Source organism: Drosophila yakuba, chromosome 3R (assembly GCF_016746365.2).
Source record: "Drosophila yakuba strain Tai18E2 chromosome 3R, Prin_Dyak_Tai18E2_2.1, whole genome shotgun sequence".
In the NCBI taxonomy this organism is placed as follows: domain Eukaryota; kingdom Metazoa; phylum Arthropoda; class Insecta; order Diptera; family Drosophilidae; genus Drosophila; species Drosophila yakuba.
The window spans coordinates 18,398,724-18,425,811 of NC_052530.2; the positions used below are offsets into that span (position 1 = coordinate 18,398,724).

The 27,088-nt window shown below is 41.4% G+C and overlaps 1 protein-coding gene and 2 long non-coding RNA genes across 5 annotated transcripts in view; 1 reads left to right on the forward strand and 2 right to left on the reverse strand.

Annotated features, from left to right (window-relative positions):
- LOC6537370 (protein roadkill) overlaps window positions 1–27,088 on the forward strand; it is a 60,279-nt gene that overhangs the window by 29,673 nt on the left and 3,518 nt on the right. The window contains exon 1 of one of the 3 annotated variants that reach the window (XM_015192813.3): window positions 17,576–18,955. The exons of the other annotated variants lie outside the window; for them this stretch is intronic. Coding sequence (XP_015048299.1) covers window positions 17,622–18,955 — 1,334 coding nt within the window. The 5' untranslated portion in view covers window positions 17,576–17,621. Of the gene's footprint in view, window positions 1–17,575; window positions 18,956–27,088 lie in introns of those variants that run through there. 3 annotated transcript variants of the gene reach the window in all.
- Window positions 308–17,427, reverse strand: LOC120321962. The gene is made up of 2 exons (XR_005561694.2): window positions 926–17,427; window positions 308–869 (listed from the first exon to the last, which is right to left on the reverse strand). It is a non-coding gene; the product is annotated as an uncharacterized LOC120321962 (long non-coding RNA).
- On the reverse strand, window positions 22,891–26,974 carry LOC120321960. The gene is made up of 2 exons (XR_005561692.1): window positions 26,631–26,974; window positions 22,891–24,343 (listed from the first exon to the last, which is right to left on the reverse strand). It is a non-coding gene; the product is annotated as an uncharacterized LOC120321960 (long non-coding RNA).

A 27,088-nucleotide genomic window follows, 5' to 3' on the forward strand; every position in this document is an offset into this window, starting at 1 on the left:
TTTGGGGAAGTTTTTGGGTACGAAGAAAGCGTCAGGCTGATAGGCAGCCAGCGGCGTATTGTTTCAGCTCATAAACTATTACATAAAAAATTGAAAGCAGGCAAAAAGCGGGAGAAAGAGAGCCCAGGTGTAGTAAGGTAACAAGAAATTTGTCCAAAGGAGAAATCATTAAAGACAAAGTTGCAGATAGAGAAGGCGCTATGTGTCTTTGCTTTTGTTTCACTTATTTTCCTATGCAGCGGAACAAAAGCAACAAATGCAAAGTTGCCGATGGGCGGGCGAGGGGGAAAAGGGTACAAAAGCCAAGTGAATGGTGTAGTGCAGTACACTGCGAAAAAACTTTAATATTTCAAACTTACAGAACTTTTTAATTTAGGATTGCTTGCATATTTGGAAAAGTTTTTGATGCGATATAATAAGTACATATTATAAATTTAATTCATCATCATGAGGTGATACGTGCTGAAATTGTTTCCAGTGTAATTGGGGGTTGGGAAATCGTTATGCGGTGATATGCTCAGGCGATATCACCAAACCAAGACGCTGGCCAACGCCAACAACAACAGCCAAAACAAAAACAACAACAATGCTAAATTGAGCCCGAGTTATGTTTATGACAGTTGTCAGTTATTGTTGTTGCTGCAGTTTTCGCCGCTGCTTTCCATTTTGGTTGCCTACATGTTATTCGCATGTGTTCGAATGTTTGAGTGTGTTTGAAGCGAATGCAAATTTGTGCAACGATGCGTTTTGCCGGCGTTTAAAGTCGCGCGTGAAAGTCGCGCCAGATCCGAAATCCAAGTTTAATAATAGTTTTTGCCCCTCTCCTGCCATTCGAAATTTGAAATGATAATGATCGGGATGGTGCAGAGCTACGTGTAAACATAGAGTTTTTGTATATAGTTACTTTTCTTATCTGATTTTGTACCTTAAAAGTCAATAAATAGTTTTCAAGTTCTACATTATAACTTCTAAACTCTTCAATGAGTTCATTTCGCATGCTCTCCAAGTTGATTAAATTTGAATGGCAATTAGAGCTACATTTACCAAATCTGTGTCCAATTGCGACCGTCAATACAATTTTCCCAAGTTTTCCGTCACAGTTGTTTTCAAACAGTTTTCTCTCCGCAATCGCCGATGCCCCTAATGTTTTGCTGCTGCGGTTGAAATTGTTTTTAGCCATGGCTTTTGCAATTGTTGCCAAGCAGAAATCATTTCCAAAGGCCATTCAACGGATCGCCGGCAACAGCGAGTGTAGTGCGCTGTTGTTGTCCATTGGCGTGAAATTTGTGTGAATAACTCAACATCGCAGCTGCTTTTCACTGTGAGATCCAAACTATGCCTATGAACGGGGTCTGGGTCCGGTCTCTGGCCGTGAAACGGTCGTCAGTTAGCCAGTTTGTCAGTTGGCCAGTTAGCCAGTTAGCCAATTTCTCAGTTCGTCATTTTCCCAAGTCAGTTAGCCAAGCAGAAGCATCAGCGGCACATGGGCTTTTCGCCTTCAAATTGGGCCCAGTCCGTCCTCCATTTGGAGATTATGCGTGACTATTTGTTGTTTCAGCTCGAATTGTTTGGATGCTTTTGCAGCAAGCCGCCAAAGCTGAATATTAAACCAAGGAATTAACACGGCTTAGATACTCTACCGTCTTGTAAAAATGTAAGCGGAAGATGGAGCATCTCGTAAAATATGGTATAATTTAAATATATATTTAATATATATTTTTAAAGCTAATATTCCCCAATATTTAATATTTAATTAAAGGGTAACAGGTCATCTGCACAAATTTCCCATTTGAGTAACCCAAGTCCCTAGGACCATGACTGTATATGGTGCAATTCAACAGAAAAGCCAGTTAACAAGTCCTACCTTTTCATCTTAGCACTCCATCTTTTTTTCTTAATAGGGCATAACAAAATGAGGGCCTAACAAGCCATGGGCCAAGTGACACGAAGCGGCTTAAGCCGAGATGAGACCCCCCAAACCCCAATATGGCCAAAGTAAACTCAACTTTCGATGGCGTTTTGGGCTAAGCAAAGTGGGGGCAAAATACTGTTGTGTGTGTGTGTGTCAGTGTGTGTGTAAGAGGGTCGGTCTCATCGGCCGATCAGATGGAAGCCATAACCGGGCATGATGCCCTAAAAGTCGCACATGACAAAAGCCACAGGGCCGAGACGAAGATAGACGACAAATGGACAGCTATGGGCCAACGCCTAGGCCCAAATGACAAACAGCCCTGCCCTCTTACCCCTCTTACCCCTTAGCCCCTTACCCCCGTACCACCATATACAGATATCTGTATCTGGTCCTCTATAGCGAGGGGACCCTGTCAACTTTGACGGGTGTTGTGCGATGTCTGGCTGGACGGTTGCCATTGATTTATGGCGGGATTAATATCACAAGTCGAATGTATCTGTCTTTTTTTCCGCTGTTAATTTTTGTACCTTTTGCCTTACCTTTTTACACACGCATTTGAGTTCATGTAGATTTCTAAATGGATTTCAACTTTGGGCTAATTTCACTTTGGCATGTCGTCGTCGTCATCATCATCGTCACAAAGTGATTTCATATTTTTGTTTTTTTACGATATATTGATCCATCAAAGCGTTTCGTTCGTTTCATTTTGATTCGGTTCGGCTCGATTCGATTGTTGATGGATACTATACTTTGTTGAAATTTTCTGAGATTCCCTTTTTTTTTTAAATCTTATGATGTTTCTGAGCGTAGATTCTGGGAACTCGATGTGGGTTATGAATCATTTCGGGGACTTTAGACATTTATCGTCTAAGCTAATTTTAATGGGGTTCTTAAAGTAAAAGATTCTTAAATGCATAGATCATAAATCTTTGAGTTCCGAATGAGTTGAGTTTGGACATAAAGTTCTGATTTAAAATGGGTGTAATTTGTTTTTTACAAAAGGCATTAAAATAATTTATTACACCCTTAATTTTGTATGTAATCCCTGACCAATTTTAATCTGATTACTTCTGCTTATCTTATCGTTACAGGTATGTAATTGGGTTTCCCGAAAGAGCTTTTCATTAAAGTGTAAGCTTAAGCAGCCATGTCGGCATTTTTGAGTCAAGGATCCATTTAAGAAAAAAAAAACACACGTTCTCCATTCCGCGTGAGTAATTATAATTTATTTAAATCGATTACGCTGCATTGCGAGACAAAAGGGAAACTCGATCGATGCGATACGATTCGAATCGATCCGATTCGATCAGATCTCGTCTCGGGTGACCCATTTTGGAGACCCAAGCGCAATTATTCATTTATAACGACTCTAAAAAATGTCCGAAAATACGAGCGATAAGCAAACCAGTTGCGCCGATCCATGCGTGCCCCAAATAACTGGAGTTATAACGATCTTGCGACGAGGGAAAAGGGTTTACAACTAATTGACCAAAGACGAAATTCTTAAAATTCAGATTAAACACATATAACAACGGCTATCATTTCTGGGTAGCAAATCTGTTTTACAGATCAATTTACCTTGTATATCAATTAGAATAAAGATCATAAAAATATGCATTTATGATTCCATCATTTATGTTTACAAAGCCTTCGGGTTTTTGGCCGACACATTTACATTTTTCCATCAATATTCAATGTATACTGTAGCGAATCTCACAGATATTGACTGTGATAAAAAAAGGCTTAAGCCTTGAGATATACTTTAGGTAAAAATACATAAAAAAAAGGCAAGGGCGCGACTTCGACTGACTGAGTTGCCTCTCCTGGCGGCATTAGGTAATCGCATTTCGGCCGAAAAACCAACGAAATTGGGTCAAAATTTTCACTCGAAAACTTGTGCCTCTAATTTGACAGACGAGCGACCGCATTTTGGTGGCATTTTTCTGAAAACCCAACCATTTTTATGTCGTTTCCCCGCGCTTGTTGCTTCTACCACTTTTGTAAACTCTTGCGTTTACAATTTTAATTGCGGATGCGCACACTTTCGTTTTCGTTTCATTGTTGTTTTTGCTACTACTATTAATGTTGTTGTTGTTTCTGCTGCTGCTGTCTTTTTGGCCCCAATGTATTTGCTGTTGTTGTTGTTGCTGTTGGTTGTCCCCACGCATTAAAAGAGAGGCCTACGGATAGTCAGTCCGGCGCTCTTTTTCTTCAACTTTGGCGGCGACGGCGGCTGTGCGACTTCAGTTTTACATTGCCTTTTTGCGGCTTTCCAAAAAAACACAAACTGATGGAAAAGAAATATACGTATGTATGTATGTGTATATAACCACAGCTTACAGTTTCACTTGAGGGAAATCGCACCTCTCCCGCCCCTCTCCGCCCTCCGCCCCCCTTTCGCCGACTTACCTCACCTCTGTGTTATGACATAACCGAACTTTGCCGCTGCTGCTGTTGCTGCTGCTGCTGCTGCGACTGTGGAAAGTTAAACAAATTTCGTTTGTCGTCCGCTTTGAAAATTTTGCAACTTGGAAAGTTTTATTTCCGAATCCGACAGAAATATCACCAAGATTGGTCACGAATTGGCATGGCTTTGGTAATGGAATATGTCTTATAAAGAGTTTTGAGTAATAACATAACCACCTTTTGGGTAAATATTATAATGACCCAAATGTTTTCCACTCTGTCCCACAGAAGTGCATTTATACATATGAAAACAAAACTCTGAAAAGTTAAATTCTATTATTCTTGTAGCGTTAGCATTCCATTTTCCCAGTGCATATGTTGTTGTTTCTGGGGCAGCAAATTGAATTTCACATTAGTTGCAGTTGCAATTACCCCGCCGAAAAATCGAGAGCTTGAAGAGCAGAAGAAAAATTGTGCAACGCGGTCGCACATTTAGAAAGTATCATATAGAGATCGATGTGGGCGCCGATTTACTACTCACAACTCCAACTCCCCACCACCACCCCTTCCAACTTTCATTTAAATAAGCCGCTAACAGAAAGCACACACAGCAAATTGAACTCGATTTATACATTTTCAGAAATGTATCTCCGGCTAATAATAATGATAATCACTTAATTTGAACGCTAATTTGTGACTGCTGCTGCTCTACGACAGCCGCTTCTTCGCTACTTTGGAGTCTTCCATTCACTTAATGACTTTCTTTCGGAAAACGATCGGAGATCTGCGGCCATGGAAGGTGAACTGATTTTGTTTTTCCTTTTTGGGCAGAGTTGGCTTTTCCTCCCAGTGAAATTATGCAAAAAACAATGGCCAGTCCGAAGCAGAAGTTGAATGCAAATCGTCGCTGTTCATTTGAACAGTTTCATTTGGGTTTTGAAAGTTCAGCGAGGGAAATTTATGTGTTGGCCAGACAAAAACTAACAAGAAAAAGTTCCCCAGGCTCTTGTAACAATGCGGGCAGTTCGTTTATTATCCACTATCTTTCTCTTAGTCGGGACGGAAGGGGGGAGTTTGGGTTATTAGGGGGCGTGGGTAAGGCAAAAGTGGGTGCCAAGTGTGGGGAGAGGGACGGAAAAGGGTCCATGACATTTCGACACGAACATTCGTGTCTCTGAACTGTTGTTCACCATTCGATTTGTTGTAATAGTAAGTGTTATATTGAGATTCACATTTGTGAGCGCACAAATCACTTCAATACAGTTTTCACCTTTCGATTGGAATTCGATATGTCGTTGGATTATTGCCGATCAATACAAGTTCATCAAACGTATAACAGTTGTATGACACACAGGAACAATTACTTACATATGTGTTTATATAACAGATAGTTTACATGAGGGCATAGCAGTATAAGAGAATGTACTGTAAAGCTTTCAAAAGACTGTAAATAATCAGATTGTAAGGAATAAGAATTAGCAATAATAAGTATGTATTTGTGACATTTAATTACTTTTGCTAACAATAGAACTTCCTTGTGCAATTGTTATATTTTGTATAGCACTTCCGCGAGCAGGTTGTGAAAATGCTTTTAGCGGCTAGCTTTTATTATGCAATATTTATGCAAATGCCCCCAACATTCACACCCTCTTAACACTTTTCACCGCTTATGTGTAACAATTGGCCAACAGAAATGTATCTTAGCCACAGCTTGGCCACAGCCAAAGCGTTAACGATTAACGCCACCCGCTGTATCGCTCTCACTGCCGCATTACAAATTGAATTTCCATTCGCTTCGCCAATCAATTTCTCGACGCCCCGAAAGTTTTGACCCCACTTCCCTCGAAATGCCGGAACTATCGGTGGCCTAAAAACAAATTCATGCACTTTTTCCCCCGCATCTTCGTACTGCGATTTCACTCGAATTCATAACACCTAAACCAAAATACCAAAAAAACCAAAAACAGCACAAAAAAAAAAAACCAAAAACAGAAATTCGAAGCGAAAGACCGTAAATTTTATATATTTAAAACCGAAAAGACAGACAGAGGGAAACGAAACATATCGAAGCCACCCGCGATTCGAGTGTTGTATACCCAAAATGTACCCAAATCTCACCCGCTATCACACACACGACGACGACTTCGAAAACTCTCTTTTCTCTGCTGCCCGATTATCTACACCTTTCACCTTTCACAGCCAACGATGCTCAACCTTTGTTGTAGGACTTTTTGTTTTATTTCTTCTCTCAAATACAAATACACAAATACCGCAGACATTAAATTCGCCCAGCTCTGCGCAGCCTTTCTAATTTCAATTGTCTTTTAGTTTCTGCGATTGTTGTGCAATCGATTTAATTGTGCAGCCCGCCGAAGAGATACTCCCCTCCCCCTCATCCCATATTCCCATCTCAGTTGCACACACATGCTGCACTCCTCTTTTTCCCATTCTGGGAGTGACATTTCACAGCAGCGCCCTCTGGATAATACGGAAAATAAAATAAAAACCAAAAAGAAAATATAGCCGCATTACATAAACGGTGCGACGGATTTCCACACCAAAAACAAAAATTAGTTTCACCTCTTTTTCATGGCTTGAGCTGTAAAAAGCGCAGCAAATTATAAAATAAGCACGGCCAAAAAAAAAAGAAGCCAAAAATAAAAATGAAAACACCAGCAAAAAATTGGACAATTTTATCTTTCAATGCGCGAGAGTCGCCCACAGTTAGTTGAAGCTGCCGCTGGAAGTTGCAGTTGCAGTTGCAACTTAGCCGCCGCAGCTGCAGTTGCATTCGCTTTTTTGGCCTGCTCAATTTTTTTGGCAACTTCGAAAAATTGAAACTAAAATATACGATAAGCAACAGCAACGAACAATAAACCAGAAGTAAAGGGAGTTGCTTGGATTGACTGAAGTGGGAAATACTCTTACTCTAATATTTTAGAAGTGTTAAATAAAGTTTACAAATGATATCTTAATGGTTATTTTTGAATGTTCCATTTTTTTTATTTTTACAACATTTGATAGTTGTGTTTTAAAATATAGAGTTTTTAACAAATGTTTCTTTTTTGTAAGGATTCGAGTTTATTCTAATTCTTATCAATGGTTTGACCTCAATAAATGTATGTTTAAATACAGCTCAATAAAAAAGCTAAGTATTTAGTATATTTCTTATTATCTAAGAGCGCTCTTCGCATTGATTTCCAAATAGAAACGATTTCCTGGGCATAAATAAATTCATTTTCCATCTATTTATGGGCAAGTTGGGCGGTAAATAATACTACCCACTGTATGGGGTATCCAAAAAATAAACGGCGAAATGACAAAACGTAGCGACGCCGTTCGTTACCTATTACATAATAAGCGCGACGCGTTTTTTGTGCAAGCCTCGTCGCCGGCGTCGCAGTCGGCGTCGCCATATGGCCCCAAAAAAGGGGGCACGACAGCGGCAGCAAAAGCAAAAAGCAAAAAAGCAGCAACAAACGTAATAAGCGGCAAACACGAATCGGCCACAAAAAACGGCGAGGGGGGTGGTGGTGGGGTAAGAAAAAAAAAAACAAAACTTGGCTTAGTTTGATCGAAGCCGAAGACGAAGACTGTGAAATCCGAAGACTAGCCACACCGAAGACTGCCGAAGACTGTCTCTCCAAAATGAGTCTTTTTCCCGCGGCTTTCTTTTTCCAAAATTTTAACTTGCATCTCTTTTTTTTTCTTCACGGAGGAGACTGTCCTAATTTCGCTTAATTACACATGCAACAACAACAGAAGCAACAGAAGCCAAAACTTCGCATATTGTGCGTAACCCTCATTTTGTTGTATTATTTTATTTTTGCTCTTCTTCTTCGGCCAGACTTTATTTTAATGGCCATCTATCTGGCGGACTCTTCAAACCTTTTCTTACCATTTTTTTCATTTTTTTTTTTATGTAACCCGCCGCTGCTAAATGTTTGTCCGCACACAGTTTTCACTCTTTCGTTTCGAAAATTTACGTTTATTTACAATTTGTCTTCATTTAGGGCGCCAGACGCAGACGCCCGAAATTGTATTTAATTTTTTTATATTTTTTTTTTCTTTTTCCTCACCACCGTCCATTGTACTGTTAACTCTCTTAACTGGGCCTTGACGATGGCGATTGCTTTTTGGCGTTTCTTTTTCACAGTTTGCTTTTTGGGTGTTTGTCAGTACGCGTTTGTATGCGTTTATTTGATTAACAGCTGATTTGAAAGTTGCAGTTATAGGACATCGTGATTAGAAAAACATTATTAATGTATCATTTTTCCACTTATTCATAATCTTAATATACTCGTATATTTATAGTTCAATGTGCTGCAACATTTCTTTCCTTGAGACTATCATTTGTCATTGTTAAACTGCTTATCAGTTTGCCAAAATCGACTCTTGATTACTTCAATGAAATTTCTAATCAAAATTCCGATTATTTCGAAGACAGCCTTGAGTTGATAAGGCGTTGTCATACCCCAAACTAATGGGATTTTCTCTAGGGTGAGCATTGTTTTCACTGCGAGTGCAAAGCCTTTGAATCATACTTCTTGTCTAGCCAAGTGCCCATAAACAAAGTTCTGCGGGTCTCCTTTCCAGCAAAAGCAAACAAAGTACAAGCCTTATTACCAAGAAGTGGCCAACCAGATTGATACCATCTCGAATTCACTTAACCAAGCTCCTCCGGCCACAGAAAACCACCCAAGAAGCCGGCGAGCAAACAACGCAACAACCCAACAACCTGTGGCTAATTCTACAAACTAATTACAAGCTAAATGCCCCATAATAAGAATGATAATAAAAAAAAAGGAAAATTAATTACCCGCCGCCTTAATCGACGCCCGGGCAAAACAACCGAACCGCAGTCGAGTGTCAAAGGTCAGCTTCTTTAGGCTGGAAGGGGGATTTTAAATGGCAGCAAACAATAAAATGAAAAAGGAACACCGAAGGAGGCCTTGGACTTGATCTGTTTGGATTACGGGAATAATGAACCGAGGGCTCAGGGAAAACAATTAAAGCGAAATAGCATAGCGGCCATAAAATCCATAAAAAGGCAAAAGGGAGGCGGGGCATGGCGACAAACAAAACGATTCTACTTGTTGCATTTGTTTTGCCCTTAGTTTTAAGGCTTGTCTTCTCAACTCAACTTGGCCACCTCAACTGGCCTGGCCATTTGGCTTCAGCGGGTTTCCCCTCGCATTGGTCAGGTTCTTAGGTCAGGTTTTTAGCTAAATATGGAATGATGTCAAAATTAACAAAAGAAACACTTTGAATCCTAGCTATCTGTTTGTCCAGAGAAAAAAAAAAGTAATCAACGCATATTAATCTTCCCCGCTAATTAGCTAATTTGAATGCTTGTCGTGTTCGCTTCCTGTAATCTTAGGCCCAGCAACACTGAATCTGTTCGGGGGGTTCTGCCATCGGAGCTCTGGCTTTTCTGGGACCGGGGACCTGGGATCTGGGATCTGTGTGGAACCAACCGTTCGAGCGAGACGTCTGTGGTTCCAGGCACCGGGTTTCGAGGGTTTCAGGGTTTGAGAGCCCACCAACGCCGCTTGATGATCGTGTGTGGCAAGAATCGTCAGCCGTCGCCGTTCTCGTTCCACGAGAGTCAAAAACTGAGACTGCGACTGCGACTGAGACTGAGACTGAGGCCGCCTCACATGTTTACTTTGTTTGCCTACCCTGTATCTTGTATCTGCTATATGAGTGTGTTTAGGCTCTGCGTCTGCGCTTAACGTACACACATACTCGCACTTCACTCCATAAGCCGTGTTTGCCCAGCTATAGCCCGAAACCACTTTGGTGGCATTTTTTATTTAAATTATTAAACAAAAATAAAAAGATCGAAAAAAACACGAAATTTTTATGAGAGCCAGTCGGGAATTCTTGGTAACTTTTTTCGTTTTTTGTTTATTAAGGCTCTCAGAAGTCGTCGTTTGAATTTAGTGCTCGATGGGTACAGTGGATGGTGGATAGACTTGTGGTTGGAATACATTTTAACTTATTAATGCACACAGAGAGGTTAATGTATCAATAACTTCTTATATCATTTCGATTAAATATGTGGTTAAACTTTCATTAATTACATTATTATACTAATTATTCACATTACTCGAGTGATTCAAAACATTTTTAATCCATATATTTATTTCTAGTTGTAAGAGACCTAATGAAAATGAACAAAGAATCATTTTATAGCCGCACACAAAGGAAATCCTTTCAGATTTCCCTGCTCACTTAATTGATTTCCCACTGAATGGGTATTCACTGTGGTCCCCGCTTCGCTGCCCTTCCCTGATCCCAAAGTCCTGAGGCCACACACGAAGTCCATGATGCACGCACTTCAAATTAGCCTAGCCGCAGATACACGGATACGGATTCAGATGGCCAGATACAGATACACAATCCACACCTGGCAAAAGGTATTAAGACAATGTACAATGTACATTGTGTGCGTGTGTGTTCTTTGCATTCTGCCCTCCTCTTTGGGAGCTATCCATCACACATCCATCAGACAAAAGAGCAATGCCAGCGGAAGATTGAATTATATGCCATTGAGGCGTAATTGTTAGAGAATTGTTTGCGGCCAAGAATGGAGGAGAAAAGGGTGGCGGCGTTGGTGGTGGTGATGGTTGTGGTGGTCTCCCTTTTCCGTCTCCGAAGAGACCACACACGCAGACCGAAGAGTCCTCTTCTTTTGCCGACTGGTCTACAGGTGCTAAGGCTTCGCGGCCGGAGGTCTGCAGGCGGTTTGCCTATTCGGGTGGCACCTTTTCACGTTTAATGAGCGTAAACAAACGCCGTGGGATGCACATATCCAGATCCATACCTCCTCCTTCTATCCTCCTATCCTCCACTCCTCCTCCTCCTTTTCCGCCGGCTCATCATCCTCGCCACTTGTACGGCTTCTGGCCATTTCGCCATTCTTGCGGTTAGCAGCGGGATATATGCAGCATTATATCGTCTGGATCCGTCAGTCAGGCGATGCCATTTTAAGCCAGGCCAAGAAGATGCCCAAACGACAGTTTCATAATTTACCTTCCACACAATTACCCAAAGGAGGTAATCGGATGGCAGGGGATGGGATGTTTTGACATTTTCGTTTGAGGCTCGAGATAAGATCTGACAAAATCCCATCCTGGGTGTTCTTCGCCTCGCTGTGAGAGATCGCTTTGTCTCCAGTTTGGATTACCTTCGACTTTGTTTATTTTTCATTTTTTTTTTTTTGGTTTTTCCTCTGCCAATTGATGAATACGTTGTGCGATGATCCCGAGCCGCCTGGATGAATGTGTGCTTTAGACTTTTTGCACATTTTACAACGTTGTGACATTTGCAATTTGTCCATTGCTTTGTTTATCGGAGAATCATGTTTGGACCACAGGAAATTCAATCAGTATTTGGTTGAAACTACCTGAACTATTTCTTCTCAGCATCTCGGAATTATTGTATAATCGAAACCACAAAGGCAATAAATATTCGACCCAAGGCCACGTGAATCTCACTCACCGCCTGGCAACAATTTTCCTACCCCTTCCCATTAGACTTTAGTCCAATAAAAGCCGGGCCGAAATGGGTTTGGCTTTGGGTTACGAAAAAAAAAAGAGAAACAAACGCAAATACAAATCGAAACGGAGCGTACCCGAATTGTAAATCATTTTATGATTTATCACTGGACTAGATTTCGATAGGCGCGTGACAGGGAATGGGCCGGAAAAAGCTGATCTCTGTTACAAAACATCGAAGCAATCAACCGAAAGCGATCAAATCGCACAGATTTCGCCCAATTTCGGACGCATTTACGTTAACATAAAACGGCCTCAATTAGTGGGGATTTATTTAGGGGAAATTGGGAATAGATAGATGGTGCAATGATTAATTTAATGGATTTAATGTTTGAAGTTGGGTGTAATATATCTTAATTCCTTAAGGAATTTCTCTTTTGCGTGGGTTAATGGTATAATGAAATCAGTGGAAGAATATTATTTCTGTAACAAAAGATTATTACTTATTTCTGGAATGTAAGATTAAAGAGAAATACTGTAACTTTACGTAGTTAAAGCATTAATAACCCTGCAGTTACCCATTAGTTTTTATATTCATTGATGTGCATATTAGTTCTAATGCAATGACTCTGCTGTGAGGCTTTATAAAGAAGCATTGATGCTTTTCAGAAAATGTGAAAACACCAAGCTAAGGATCTTCCTATTAATCTCACTTACCAAATTGGCCCCCTTAACATATTTTACCCAAACAATTAACTCCCAGAGCCGACGTCGTCGCAAAGAAAGCAACAGAGGCGGATAAAAAAGCCAGGCCAAGACGACGGCGATCAATGATGACGACAAAGCGCAGATTTCTATGCTGCTCGTCTGTGAGTGTGTGAAATGCGGAAAGCTGCTCCAATCACTCATTTGTTACATGAGCAGTGCAGGGGGAAAGGAAAAAATAAAAAGAAAAAATAAAATGAAAAAAGTAAAAAAAAAAGATTGTGAAAATGTGAAATGTAAATTTCTCGTTGTGTTCGTTCAAACCGACAAAACCGAAACCGAACCAAAACGCCAATTGCTGCAAAGTGATTACGAAAAGTCGCTCTCGCCCCGTCTCTTTCCCTGCAGTCGCTTTCTCTCGCTCTCTGAAAAGTTTCACCCGCGGCACGAGTGCGGAAGTTATATCCCACGGCAGCTTTTTTTTTTCTTTTCGGATGCCGTATCTCAATATCTCTTCGCGCCAGCTTTACAACTCCATTTCACGTATCTAACGGATGCAACTCGACTTAGCCATCTCGTAACACGTTAATCGCTGGCTTCAATCTCTGGAGCCAAACGATTTTTGTATCTGGGCTTCCCTAAAAACCACCTCACTTCACTTCGAGGGCAATCGAATCAATTAACACTTTCGACAACGCGCCAAAAACGACCCACGCAATCGGCCGAGATGGCAGCCTCCAGATTTGATTGCTTCGATTTCAATTTTGTCATCTGAGGTGATTACAATGTTGCACGGTGCTCTAACTGCGGCCATAAATGAGTAATCGTCCATAATCATCAAAACACTGTGTTAGATCACGTTTAAGAGTTTTTTATGACTTCATAAAAAGCTATACTTTTTTTTTTATTTTCACTAAATGAATTCCCTAATTTAGACTCATTTTCAACAGCATGGTCACACACGTTACTTTTTACTTTATTAATGATTACTTGGCCACACTACGAGACTGCGTAAATTATGGACCATAAATGTACGTTTTAATCTTGAAAGTTAATGCTAAAAGTATATCAGTAAATCTTTTTCTGAAACCATTTAAGCATTGAAACCACTGTGCCGGGGGAACGACAACGCCTGCCTTGATTGAAAATTGGGTTATTGTCAGCGACCCATTGAAGCGGCAGGGGCGATGTTATTAAACTTTTGTTTTATTTATGGAAATTAGTGTCAAGTAAATCATGTGCATGAGCATTTTGCAATATCGCCATATAGCCATATATACAACACACAGAGGCAAGCAAACACACTCAAACACATTGGAAAGCATTAGGCGAAATTTCTATTTCTAAAACAACACAAAAATCCATTGAAAATCGATGGATGCCAGAGGAGAGAGCGGTGGAGCTGTGTGAATATTGGACGGAAAAAAGAGCAGCAGGGGTCAGCTGGGCAATGTGAAAGTCCCAATGAAATTGAGACTCTCATTGAAGATTCAATGACTAAGTGGAAAGGTGAACCAGTTGCGATTGTTTAATGTTTCCGCAAAAATCGAAAGGAAGTTGAACCGAACGCCGAACGCCTCCAGTTGGCGAAGCGAAAATAACAAAAATGCCCAAAGGTCGCTGAACGTCCGTCTCCGCCGGCCTTTGATTTCAAAGATGAGATGAGCAAATCGCCATCAAATATATATTCAGGCATATCCCCCCTTATATGGCCACTGTGGCATAATTAGCCGAGTGGGCGGTGATAACTTTGAAATTGATCGTGATGATCAAACAACTACATATACGCTAAATAGCGAATTATAAAGAAACCGTTCAGTGTATATTTTGTATGCGAGTTTGCCTTGAAATTGTTGTTGATTCAATGAATAGTCCATGAACCTTCAGAAACCTTTACTGGTAAATTCTGGCTTGGCAACACATTTTAGCTGAAATCTAAAAGTTTCTCTAGGTATTTTTAATAGAAATAAAAATGCACTTCCTGTTTGACATTCCATTGAATACTATTTTTAATTTGATTGCTATTGAAGCAACAAGCAACCATTTTCCAGGCGGAAATTTGTATATCTCAATTAGCTAACCAATATCACAAGATGCCAAACCCCGTCCACAACTCGTACTTGCTACTTTCAACACCTCCAGCGTCGCTGCTTCAAAGGGTGGTCCTGTGTGTACCATCCGTATCAGCAACACCAACAACTACAAGGAGGGCCGCATTACTGTCCAATTTTCACACATTCTGGCGATGTCAGTGGTACCCAGACCATCTAACTAATGAGCAGGCAAGCACTCACTTACCAGTCACACACTCGCACACACGCACACACACATGATGCGAGGCGGACAGAAGCTGAAACTGATGCGATCTGGACACGGGTCTAGTGTTTTCAGTTCTCTGTACGGCATGGCCACCGTGGCCACCATGGCCATCGTGGCCTAAAAGGACACACACGAAGCCCTTTTGGCCCTATGCTAATTTGCACGCCATAAATGAGACGAATGTGCCGAGTGGTGCCATGTGAAGTGTAGTTGCATTTGCGTCGTGCACTGACAAAAAAACAAGTGCTTTCGGTCTGCTCTATTTGAAAATGTTTCTACTGCTAAGAAACTTAGGGAAAATCATATAAATGATTTTCTAGCAGTTCTTAAAATATAACTTATATTTATAACTCTTCAAAATGTAGAGGTTTAGTTATGTTTTAAATTCTTAAATTTGTGGTTATAACTGGTGTAAATTTAAAAGTTATGGCTTTTCTTAGAGAACTATCATTTGAGATTTTATAAGACTTTTTTTTATAATTCCAAAATATTTCCCTCTGTGCATTCGAGCAGTGGTTGCTGTTGCAGTTGCAATTGTTGCAAGTGGATAACTGCTTCGGCCCGCCATGGATCAAGTGGAAAGAAGTGGGAAGTGGATAAAGTGGATTTGGAGTGGGGGCGTGGCTAGGAGAGGAAACGCCGGCTGAAAGAACAAATCTGCAGCTGGGTGGCCCCGCCAGAGTTTTGTGATGATGGGCGACTGCCAGCGACATGTGTTGCTGGTTTCTACAGAGTACATATATGTATACTCGTAGTTGGATGGCTAATGCCGCCGACAACGACAACGACAACGCCCCATTTGGATACACACACAAATATGCCGAGTACAAGTACAAGTACAATGTGCCACCCAAATTTGAAAGAAGAAAAAAAATCACTTTCTGACAAAGGACGACAGCTTACGTTTCCCGGCGATGTGCGTCGATAGGACGTTCCAATGTCAACTGTTCCCGGATGACAGGATACACTGACAAAAAGCTATTCTAGTTGTTTATAACGTGTCCTTGAATTTAAAATTTAAAGTTCCTAAAGCGTAATTAATATGATGCCTGAGATTAAAAAATTAGTAATAAGTTTTTGCTTTTAATATCAATAATATAAGAGAAAGAAATTGGAGATGACACATTGTTTCCCAACAAATGTGTTTTATAAATATGCTTGAAATGTGCATTAGCTGGATGCAGAAATGGATGAAAAATGCTGGACTAAAGTTGTTCAAGGAAACAAACTTTTCATTCTGTCAAGTTCCCTTGGAAAATAGACCAATTACTTGTGTTGTTGTGTATGGAGATTGGAGGCTCTTCAGATGGTGCCCATATTCCTTGATGACTTCTCCGTAGCCCCGCATTTTCGATAGCCTCGTGCGTATGGGTATGTGCACGACTAATAGGAAGAAGCCCTTGAAGGACGCGCCAGAAGGCTAGCAAGGTGGTCAACGGGAAAGCGATGGTGGAGGGGGAGGTGCGCACCGGATCGGACCGCCTCTGTGACCAAGTGATTACCGTTTATCGCCACGCCAAGGACCGCCGGCAAATGTAACCTCCGTCCTGCGACCACACGCGCACCCACACACACGAAAAACGCGTATACGCAGTGTATACGACACACACGCGAAACCATTTATCAGCTGGCCCTCAACGCTCGCTCTCTCTCCCTCGCTCTCTCTCCCTCGCTCTCTCGCTTGCGCTCTCGCCCTCTCTCACTCTTTGCACTTGCGCTTGATTTTCAGTGTCGCTGCTGGGCTCTCGCTCTTTTTTGCTCAGGCCCTCTCTCTCTCTCACTTCCTTCTGTTGCCCAGTAATCGTATAAGATAAAGGTATGCCCATGCATTGGTTTATTCTTTACGGAACAAAGAATATGTGTAAATGGGTTTTGAATTTGAACGTAACTCTCTGGATGTTTGCCAATCAGAATTTTTCGTATTAAATTAAATGATCGACGACCTAAGGGCCACGTACTCTTTACAATGTTGTGTAGTTAAACGCAATTTTTTCTTGCATATGGCTTTGAAAAAGCGGAATATATTATTAAGTGTATATATATATATGATCAACTCAGCAATGCAATTGAGTATTATTTAGGGTACCTCCCAATCGACCCCCTGCACCCACAGCTGTCCCACTCGTTCCCATATGTGCTCATCGACCTCACACAAAGCGAAATGAAAGTGTAGGTGTGCGTGCGTGTGTGTTACATGGTGAAACGCAGAGAGAGGCACGCTGCGAAACGAAGTGAGAACTGAAACGAGCAGCGCTGCCGGCGTCGCAATCGCAGTGAGCATCGCAGTCGGCGTCGCGAGTGGACGGCGGAAATTTCTGTATTTTCAAATTTCAGCTCATTTCGACGCGCACTTTCAAGCGAAGCGGTTCGTTCGTTTTGTGAGCGCTCAACTCAACTCGATTCGATTCGATTGGATTCGCATTCGCCATTCGCCTGCTCTCTCGCTTCGTGTGTCGCCCCACCAAATATAACTATAACATACAAAAAAAAAAAAAGAGAAAAAATTAAATCAAATACTACTACTACTCGAAACAACAAAATCGAGCACACACTCGAAAATTATATACAAATCGTAAGGCAACTAAATATCAAGCAAACGGCATGTGGCAACAAAGAGATTTGTGCAAATGAAAAATTTATAAGCACCAAAAAGTTGAGCAATTTTTTACACAAGCCAGGAGGAATCCGTGTATTTTATAATCAAATCAAACCAAATTAAATAATTATACATAAAGGTGTGTGAGTGTTTTGAAGTGTTTTGCTGTCAAAGTTGTAAAATGTTTGAGCCCTATGTGAAAATCAAGAAAAAGAGAAGTGTGCATGAAATCTACGAAAATGAGAATTTAGAGCAACAGCAACATCAGCAGCAGCAGCAGCAGCAACCTGCTACCAGCGATAATTGTTGCTGCGAGAACGGAGAGCCTCAGAATGCGCCTGAAGTCGCAACTGCAACGGTAGCGGCAACATCTGTGGCAGCAACATCTGCAACAGCAGCAGCATTAGCAACAACAGTCGCGACAGGAGCAGCGGCCAGTAGCAGCAGCAGCGGCAATTGCAGTCGCCTGCAGCAATTGATATCGACGCCACCAGTATTATTGCGCAGATCGTCGCTGCAACAGCAGCAGCAGCAGCACCAGCAACAACACCACCCACACACGGCAGCAGCAGCAGCAACGGCAACACCACCGCAACAGCAACAGCAGCAAGCTGCGCCTTCGGTTTTGCAACAGCATTTGGGTCACCTGAATTACGAAAGTGGAGCAACTGCAGCAGCAGCAGCAACAGCAGCGGCTGCAGCAGCAGCAACCAGTAGAAGTGGCTCGGCAACACTGGCGCAGCATTTGGCAACACCCAGCAACATACTGCAGGCGGCATTCGGCAGCAGCAACTTGCAACACATACTAACGCGGTCCGCCCCCTCGCCCTCGTCCAGTGCGATTTCCTCCAACAACTGCAGCAGCGCCTGTGCGGGCAATACGCACTACAACGGCGGCAACAGCAACAGTGGCAACAGCAGCAGCAACAGTAATCACCACAGCAACAGCATCATTGCCAGCCGCCTATTCGGAACCGCCTCCTCCTCGTCCTCCTCCTCCGCATCAGCAGCCTCCTCGTCGGTGGCCGCCTCATCCTCCTCATCATCACACCATCTGCATAGCCATCATTCGGCGCTGACCAACTCCATAACGAATCGCATCAATCAGTCCATTAGGCGGCATCTGAACCAGCAGCAACATCACCATCCCCTCAGTGCATCCTCGTCCTCCGCATCCGCATCTGCATCTGCGTCTGCATCCACATCATCATCCTCCTCTGCATCAGCCTCCTATCAGCAATCGTCGGTACAACAGCAACATTATAATTGCGCCCATCCTGCACAGCAGCAACAGCAGCAGCACCACCACCACCATCACCACAGCAACAGCAACAGCAGCAGCAACAGCAGCAGCAGCCATCATCAACACCACAGCAACAGTAGCAGCAGCAACAGCAGCAGCAACAGCAACAATCAACAGCAACCACAACAATCTCCTCTGTGCCTAGTATTATTAGTTAAATGCCCCAATTCTAAGGAATTTTGTAACGCCGCCGCAAATTTCTGTGATAAAAGGTAAATATGCCACGCCCATTGGCCCATTTAAGCTCGATACTCCCACCTTTCTGTGTGTTGCACACATGGTCTCTTTAGCGAGTAGTTAAATGAAAACAGAACATACATATCTCCATATCTCTGTAGGGCCACTTGAGGCATTTGCATAAATATTATTGCTGCCTAAATGCCAACCATTGGCATTTGTGCGCTTAAGCCATTAGCACCTACTATAAAAAGCAGTAGCTGTGGAAAATGCATGCTATTTATATGCTAACTAGGTGGTCTTGAATGTGTGGCGATCAGTTAGTGACTAAAGTTGAACTTTAAAGCATTATCGGATCTGCAATTGGTTGCAAAGTCTTAAAAAAAACTCTTGAAATACAACCAAAATCGCATTTAAGCCAATAACTCTGTATATAGAAGAGTTTTTAAAACTTCATATGAACTTAAGATCCAATATACGGAATTCCTACTAAAACAAACCGATTCAATGGGCCAAACTCAGTTCGAATTGGCCCTGCTTAGCAACAAGTAATTGGTAACACAAACGGGCGCACATTAACCAGTGTCAACAATCGTTGGCCCTCCAATTGGAAACCGAAATCCACTTGAGATGTGTGGCCCAGAGTGTGCTGATGACCCAGTTTCGTTCCCAGGACCTTTTGCGCCCTGAACCACTTGCGTTCTGGGCCACATTTCGAGTAACCATTGTCACATCCTTGGGTAACGGCCATAACAAACAAACAGAACCGCCAAACAAACAACAGTTTGTTTTGTAAAAGTTTCTCAGCCATTTTTTCGATGGCTATATGTGGCTATGTACAAGTATATATTTAATTTTGATGACTTGTACTTTTGCCGTATGTGTTCGTTTCGGTTTTAGTTAGCAACCTCGGGGTAACCTAGATGGTTTTTTTTTTTTTTTTTTTTTGTGAGATGACCTTACTTGCGTAAGTAATTGGTTTCTTCGGTGTGGAAACTCGGATGATTTGCTTACTAATTCTATTGATCACCCTGAACCACCCGAGTTTCGTACTACATATCTGGAGAGAATGTCGTAACTTTTCCCCGGGGCGAATAAACACAGAACTTAAGTAATTAAGTTCTCCCCATATAGTATGTAGTATGTAGTGTGTATCAGCCACCCTTAATAGCTGCCGTCTCTTTCCACTGGCAGTAGGCTTTCTCTTTCGCACCGGCATGCTCTCCTTTTCGTTCTCGTTGCTGCTTTCACACGGTGACCCCAAAAGGCGTTCGCCTAACCTCAAAAAGATGAACAGAAAATATAACAATTTGGTAAACACAAATGCTTGGCAAACGGGGGGCTTCTCCACGCCATTTTATTCATTCTCTTCTCATTTTTTTTTTGTGTTTTTTTTGTTTCTTGTTTGAGTGGCTCTCAATTTTCGGCTAATTAATGGGCGTGGGCGGCTTGCGTGCCAACCTTTGTCATTTGGGGTCAGCAAACAGCTGCAGCAGCAGCAGCAACATCTACATACGAGTCGCAGCTGGTGCTTTGTCATTGAAGAAGAGTGCTGCAGAATCGAGACCATGGCTTGGCTCGTGGTCGCTCGCTTGGTTTCTTTCTTAATGCTTTTGACCATGTGCCAGTAATTGTTAATGATATTGTTATTGTTATTGTTGCACTTATTCACTTTTCACTAGGGCGCTGCGTTCTGAATTTCGTGCACTTGTTGCTCATTTTCATTTCCATTTTCTCTGGCCTTGCTGCAAATCGCCCGATACGATAATCATAATCCGCAGTATTTCGAACAAAAAACGTTCTTTGTCCCAGACGCCGACGCCGCCGCTGGACTGTCGAATCTGAGTCATGGGCCGCTGATTGCGGACTGTTCTTTATCAGCTATCAGCTGGGTTCCGACTGCAGTCGGCACCCTTACCTAAACATTCACAAATCAGCATTATTATTAAAATGACTGGGTGCTTTTAGGGAAATCAATTCTGAGAAACAGTCTTTACGATCTAAATTAGCTGGGAAAACTTAATTCTTTGAAATGCTTGTGATATGAATATTTAAGAACCATAACGCCTGTTATAATTGAGTCATTTAAATAATCTGCATATAAACCATATTATTTTCAAGCCTTGACACCAATAGTCGAATTCAACTTTCATATTTCGCTCCACAAGGCATTTCCGTTTCAAGCTCCAATAAAAAAACCCTTTCTGCGTTTCGAATACAGGGTGTGTTAGTGGCCTATGGCCTTCCCTTTGGACTCGGTATGCGGTTTTTGTGTTTTATCTGCTCGAATGGGAAGAGACGGGAAGTTTGCTTGACTGATTTTCGCTGTGAAAGGGCTGGCGTTGCTGGTCATGTTGCTCCAAGCCCTGGCAACATGTTGCTGCAACATTATGCAACGAACTTTTCGGGCTTCCGAAAATCCAATGTTGAATCCAATTCCTTTCCCCAAAAACCAAAAACCCGCGTTCAAGCAATTATTAACAGATCGTGTTGTGTTGCAGTGCAACTTTCCAATTTTTGCTAGTTGTTGTCTGCTTGGTCAATTTTTTAGTTTTCATAAATTATTTAAAATGTAAAACTTTCAAAACTAGCGAAATTAAATTCATTAACATAGCCACTGTTGAGCAAAAAACGAGTAAACATTTTTATATTTTTACTATAATTGAACTCGGTGCAGAGTTTTCACTTTGTTTAACACATTTCACCCAATGATCGTAAACCGAAATATCGCCCGTCTTTCACTCAACCCACATTTTATTTAGAACAGATACAGATCTCTCGAAGAAATCAGGCAAGAATTTCTAAGCCAATAAAAAGAAGATCTTTTAAGCCAACAAGATCACGACGCTTGCGCCTAAAGAAAAAGTAGTAGAAATCCCAGCAAAACGCCACAAAAAAAAAACATGAAAAAAAGAAATGAAATGAAATAAAAGAAAAGAAAAAAGAAAGCACGACAAAAACAAAATGTGAAAACGCATGAAAGCCAATTTCTTCTCTCTCTCGCTCACAATTTGTTTAGAAAGTGCAGAGAAAGAGGTAAAAGCGGCAAAATGCAAACAAGCTAAAAGTTTGGCCCAAAACGTTTCAATGAAAATTGGGCACACAACATGTGGTTGGTTTATTATTAATTTATTGATTTCATTTCTGCTCCGCTCTGCCCGCAAAACTTGTTTGCCTCTGAAAATTTATTATACAACAAAAGCAGCTGGTAAAAAGGTGATATTGCTGTCCATCAGTGTGTGTGTGTGTATGTTTGGAGCCACGCGCTAAACAGACAACGTGCTTTCGGTTAAAGAGCAGCTAAGAGAGAAACTAAGAGAGATCTCTTAAGCTCGGCTCGCGGCTACGTCATCAAACTAGTTTTTACGATTACATAAAGTCGCGTTCCGCTGTCAGCAAACTTGCTCTCGTTTCAAGCCTCGGGTTTCCACTTTTCGTGGCTGTTGCTTCGTTTTTTTTTTTGTTTTTTGTGCTTCGGTGAAACTCGCTGCCGACTGCGCTGCCTGCGTCGACGCTGAAACGCCTACGCGGCTGCGCACCTAGAAAATATGGAATTTTATTGCAACACCTAAGCAAGCGCCATATACATGGATTACAAATAAAACGATATTTAGAGCAAATCATCGATATTGAATGATATGTTACGATTTTTGCCGATTTCTTAATCTTTTTATAAAGTATTTTCAAACTCTGAAACCTAAAAATCAGTGTTGATCTTCAGTTTCAACTAGCGATTACTTATATATTACAATATTTACATTAATATTTTATTAAATATTTATCTGATATCTGCTTAGTGCCCAAGTATTTACACCCCATTTCCCACCCCTTACGTAATATATTTTCGCTCATTTGAATTCATTATTAACACGAGCATAAACTTTCATATGCATATGCTGCAATCCCCAAAACAAACAGTAAACAAAAAAGTGTCAAGTAAATGTAGCAAAAATCGTTTTGGTTTGTGTCGGCCTAGTTTTTTTTATTTATTTTTTTTTTTTTTTTTGGGCCACACAAAAAGTGTGACACACGTTGATTAGCATTTGAAATCTGTAAGCGAGCAACAGCAGTTATGTAAAAATTAACAGCATTAAAGTTATGCGTTGAAAATGGGACGCGACTTTAATGGCTTTTCGGTGCAGATTTCTCGAAATGAGATCAGAGCTGAGCAAAAACAAACAACTCGTGTTTCTAACGCCTTTTTCCAAAGTTTATTGATCCATTAATTGGATCAATGTGAGCAATGGGTGCAATGCTGTGGAAAAGTCGTTCAAATCAGCTAAGGGTATAATTATGGAAGCATAATTTTCCACAACTTTCAATTGTTTTCATTAGTGCGAAAAACAATCGCATAGGCCAAACAAGGCAGTTAAAAAAATAAGCAGCAGGCAAATTTCACTCCACTTACATGATTTCGTACGCTTTATATAACAACAACTACTACTACTAATGCAACAACAGCAACAACAACAGCAACTGCGAATCGACTTTCACGAAAAACTGCAAGCAAAACTGCAAATGCGAGTGCGAGAGTGATAGCTGCACGGCTAGAGCGGGACAGGGCGAGACGCCAAGCTTTCTCTCCCTCCGCAGAAATGCCGACTGCAAAGTAACTCCAAAGGCAAATGGACGACGCATCGAATCGTCGACGACCGAGTCTTGAGTGAAAGACCCAAAACGAAACTACTCCCCCCACCAAAGCGAAAAAAAGCCCCCCATACAAAACCGAACCAAAAACGACGAACAAAAAAAAATGAAAGAAATGTTGAGCGTGGGAGTTTTTAAAATTAATATGCGTCAAACTGTTGACACTCCACGGGGAAATTGGGAGAAAGAGTGGCGAGTTGTCGTGAATGGTGGCGGGCACACTCTAAGAAATGGGGGATTAACAGATTTAGCGAATTTAATAGTTACTATAGATATAACACTCAATGATCTAGCTAGATCCCTTGGCTTTATAATATTATATAATATAAAATATAATATAATATAATATATAAAAAGTAAACTTTACATGAATATAACCCCTATATTTCTAGTAAAATTGTACTATGCTTTACTATCATAGTTTAGCACTATAAAAAGGGATTCCATAGCCATCTCTATTTGGTAATAGTCTTCCCCTAAACCATTAGCATTTCCCTATGCCCAAGTTAACCCTTTTTTTTGGTTGGGTGGGTGTCATCATTGTTGTTTTACGTTGTTCAAGATGTTGCCAGTGTTGTTGCTTACAACGTTTGTGTTGCCTCTGTTGCATTTGTAGCGGAAGTGAAGTTGTCGAGTTTGTTTTGGGAGTTGGACTGCGTTGAGTTTCTCTTTTGAAATCATTTTCATTGGCATGAAAGTTCACATTATTTAAATTAAATTGATGCCGCCGTGGCCGTCGCTGCTTCTTCTTCTACCCTCGGTCTGTTGGCTGGCGACTGAAAAATGAAAATGAAGAAAAAAAATTGTATCTTTGCATCTGTGTTTTTGCAACGACGGCGCCGCATTTATGTAAAAACCAAAAGAAAAGCAAAGAAAAGCGTTTCCTTTTGGCTCGAAAACAACGGCGACAACTGAAAAGCGTTTTTCACTCAACTCTGTTGTTGTTGTTGTTGCTGTTGTTGTTGTTTTTGTTGTAGTTCAGGCGGCGAGTGAAAGGAGCCTTTGTTGTTGGTGAAAACGCCAAGTGAAAAGCCATGCGATAATTTGTTGTAAAAAAAAATGAAAAATTTTCACCATTTTCGTTCGGTGTCGACTGTTGTTGTTGTTGTTCGTTTCGTTTATTATTGCCTTTTGTTGTTGCTGCCTTTATCAAATTTCATTTAAATGCTAATGAAAAGTTGCCGGAAGTGTGGAAAGCGCCAAAGCGAGTCGCTGCCAAATTATATAACTCTTCCATCATTTTTATTAGTGAAAAGCCACAGTCTTTCTTTCAAACTATTTCCCCCAAACGAGCGAGCAGCTGGTCAACAAAAAGAAAAACCCGCTTTCCCGAACTAAAACGATTTATTAAATGCTTTAACGCGTGCGCTGCCTCCATTTGTCATAAATGCACATCCACGATGATCGAGGAGCACACACAAATGGGAGATCCCCCGGGGAGCTGAGTTCTACCTTTCCTCGATTCTCAATTCTCGATTCCTGTGCGATCCATGACCAACTGCATTCGTCGCATCCCAGCTGTCGGATGTTTGTTTGTCGAGGCCTTGTGGCCCTCAGATCTTTCGTGTCCTTTAGACCACACTCACACGCTAGGTGGGTTTAGTCTGCAGCAGAACTAATGGTTTTTGCCATCTAAGTAAGCAAACCGAATGGCATGACGGCGGGAGTTGGTGGCATTTGCGTCTAGGTGTGTGTTTGCCAAACAATTTCCATTTATTTACACTCAAACGGAGGTAGTAACCATAGTTTACAGTTTCTGAAAGGGTGATGGTCAGTGTATTTTGAAGGAAATAGAAAGACTGCGGTGTACAACATCTTTAATACAATACTATCTACTACTATTTGCATTATTTGCAGACATTTTGTCTTCCATGAGTCATACTTTTCACCTTGCCCAGCTTTATTCGATTATGAGGTTCTTAACTACTTCTTCTCGTTCCCAAGCTCCACCTTCTGTGGCCCAAACTTCTGTGATTTTGTCATTCGCCTTGTGGCGCCAAACAAATGATTTTCAATGTCATAGCGAAACAAAAATGTTTGGCTCTGGAGGCCCTTGGTTTCCAAAAAAAAAAAAATGAGTGAATGAGAAGAGAGAAGTGAGTGAGAAAGAGAGGGAGCGAGAGGGAGCTTGAGGCCCCAATGCCAAATCAATGTCATTAACATTAAGGCACACTCACTAAAAATTGAATAAAGCGGCTTTACTGAGTGCTAAAAACGCGGCCTACGGTTTGTTCACCTTGACGAGCTGCGTCAACCTTTTGATGGCTCACACTCATACCTCGCACTCACACTCGCACACAGTTACACACACTGGCACACAGTTACACACACACGAGGCCCATTGAAGGTCCTTCAGCTGGATTTGATGATGGCCATCAAATCGCCAGCAGCCGCAGAAAACGGGCAGCACCTTGAAAATCTCAACCTTGTCGAGCTGAGCTGAGCTGTAAATCGCTCGTGTGCCGCAGCCTTGCACAGATTTTTCCGACTTTTTCCACACGCCTTGCGTCTGCACAGTGAAAATTCACAGATCGATGAATCCTAATTGAATGTCCTTAAAATAGGCAAATGGCTTGCTGCACCAGGATTGCCAGCAAATATGGTTTTGAATCGCATATCAAGCATATACTTATAAGTCTTAATGGTTCTTATTTATAACTAAAAAGTATATTACATATTAACCTATATATATATTATATATTATAATAATTTCATTTACCAGTTTAGGCTAATTTGGCTTTAAAATTAGTTGGTATTTAGTTGTGATATTTATTGTAATGTTTTTCTTGCTGTGTAAGAAAGCGACCTCCTCTGCCATTTGCCGTCTTGCATCTGCATCTGCGCGACTGAAAACACACACACACACTAAAAAGGACTGTGTTATTGTTGCTATTGTGCGTCAGCAGATCCTTCTGCCCATCCTCCCCCACCTCCCCTCTCTCTGTCTCTCTCTCTATCTCTATCTCCACTCACCAGTTTGCACCTTTATGAGTTGAGTGAGTAGCTCACGTTCACGTCCACACTCACATTCACACTCACATTCACATTCACAATTACATTCACCTTCACCCTCGGCTCAGCGACTGGCTGACTGACCCATTGTTTGTCAATTTTCCACTCCTGGCCAACATTTTCCTGGTCCATTGTTTGCTGTCATCTGCAGCGCTCCTAAGTCCTAAATCCTAAATCCTCAATCCTCCTGCCTGCCGAGATTTTCCGGGTCCATCAGTCAGTTTTCCTCTGCTGCTCCTGCGCAACGGTTGTGTTTTCCTTGTGATATTTTAACGTTAACGTTATATTCTATTTCGATTTTGTTGCGGCTTCTGCTCGTTTGACAATCTGAAGCTGAATGCAATCGGAAAGCTTCAAAAGCTTTAACCTTATCATTATCTTTATCTTTATCTGTATTGGATCTATCGTTCTCTGTTAATCTGCGATTTCTGTGCGGAATAACGGGCTTTGCAAACCATTGCTCTTCAGCCATTATGAACGCTTCACTTTTTGGCGCATTTCGTTTCGTC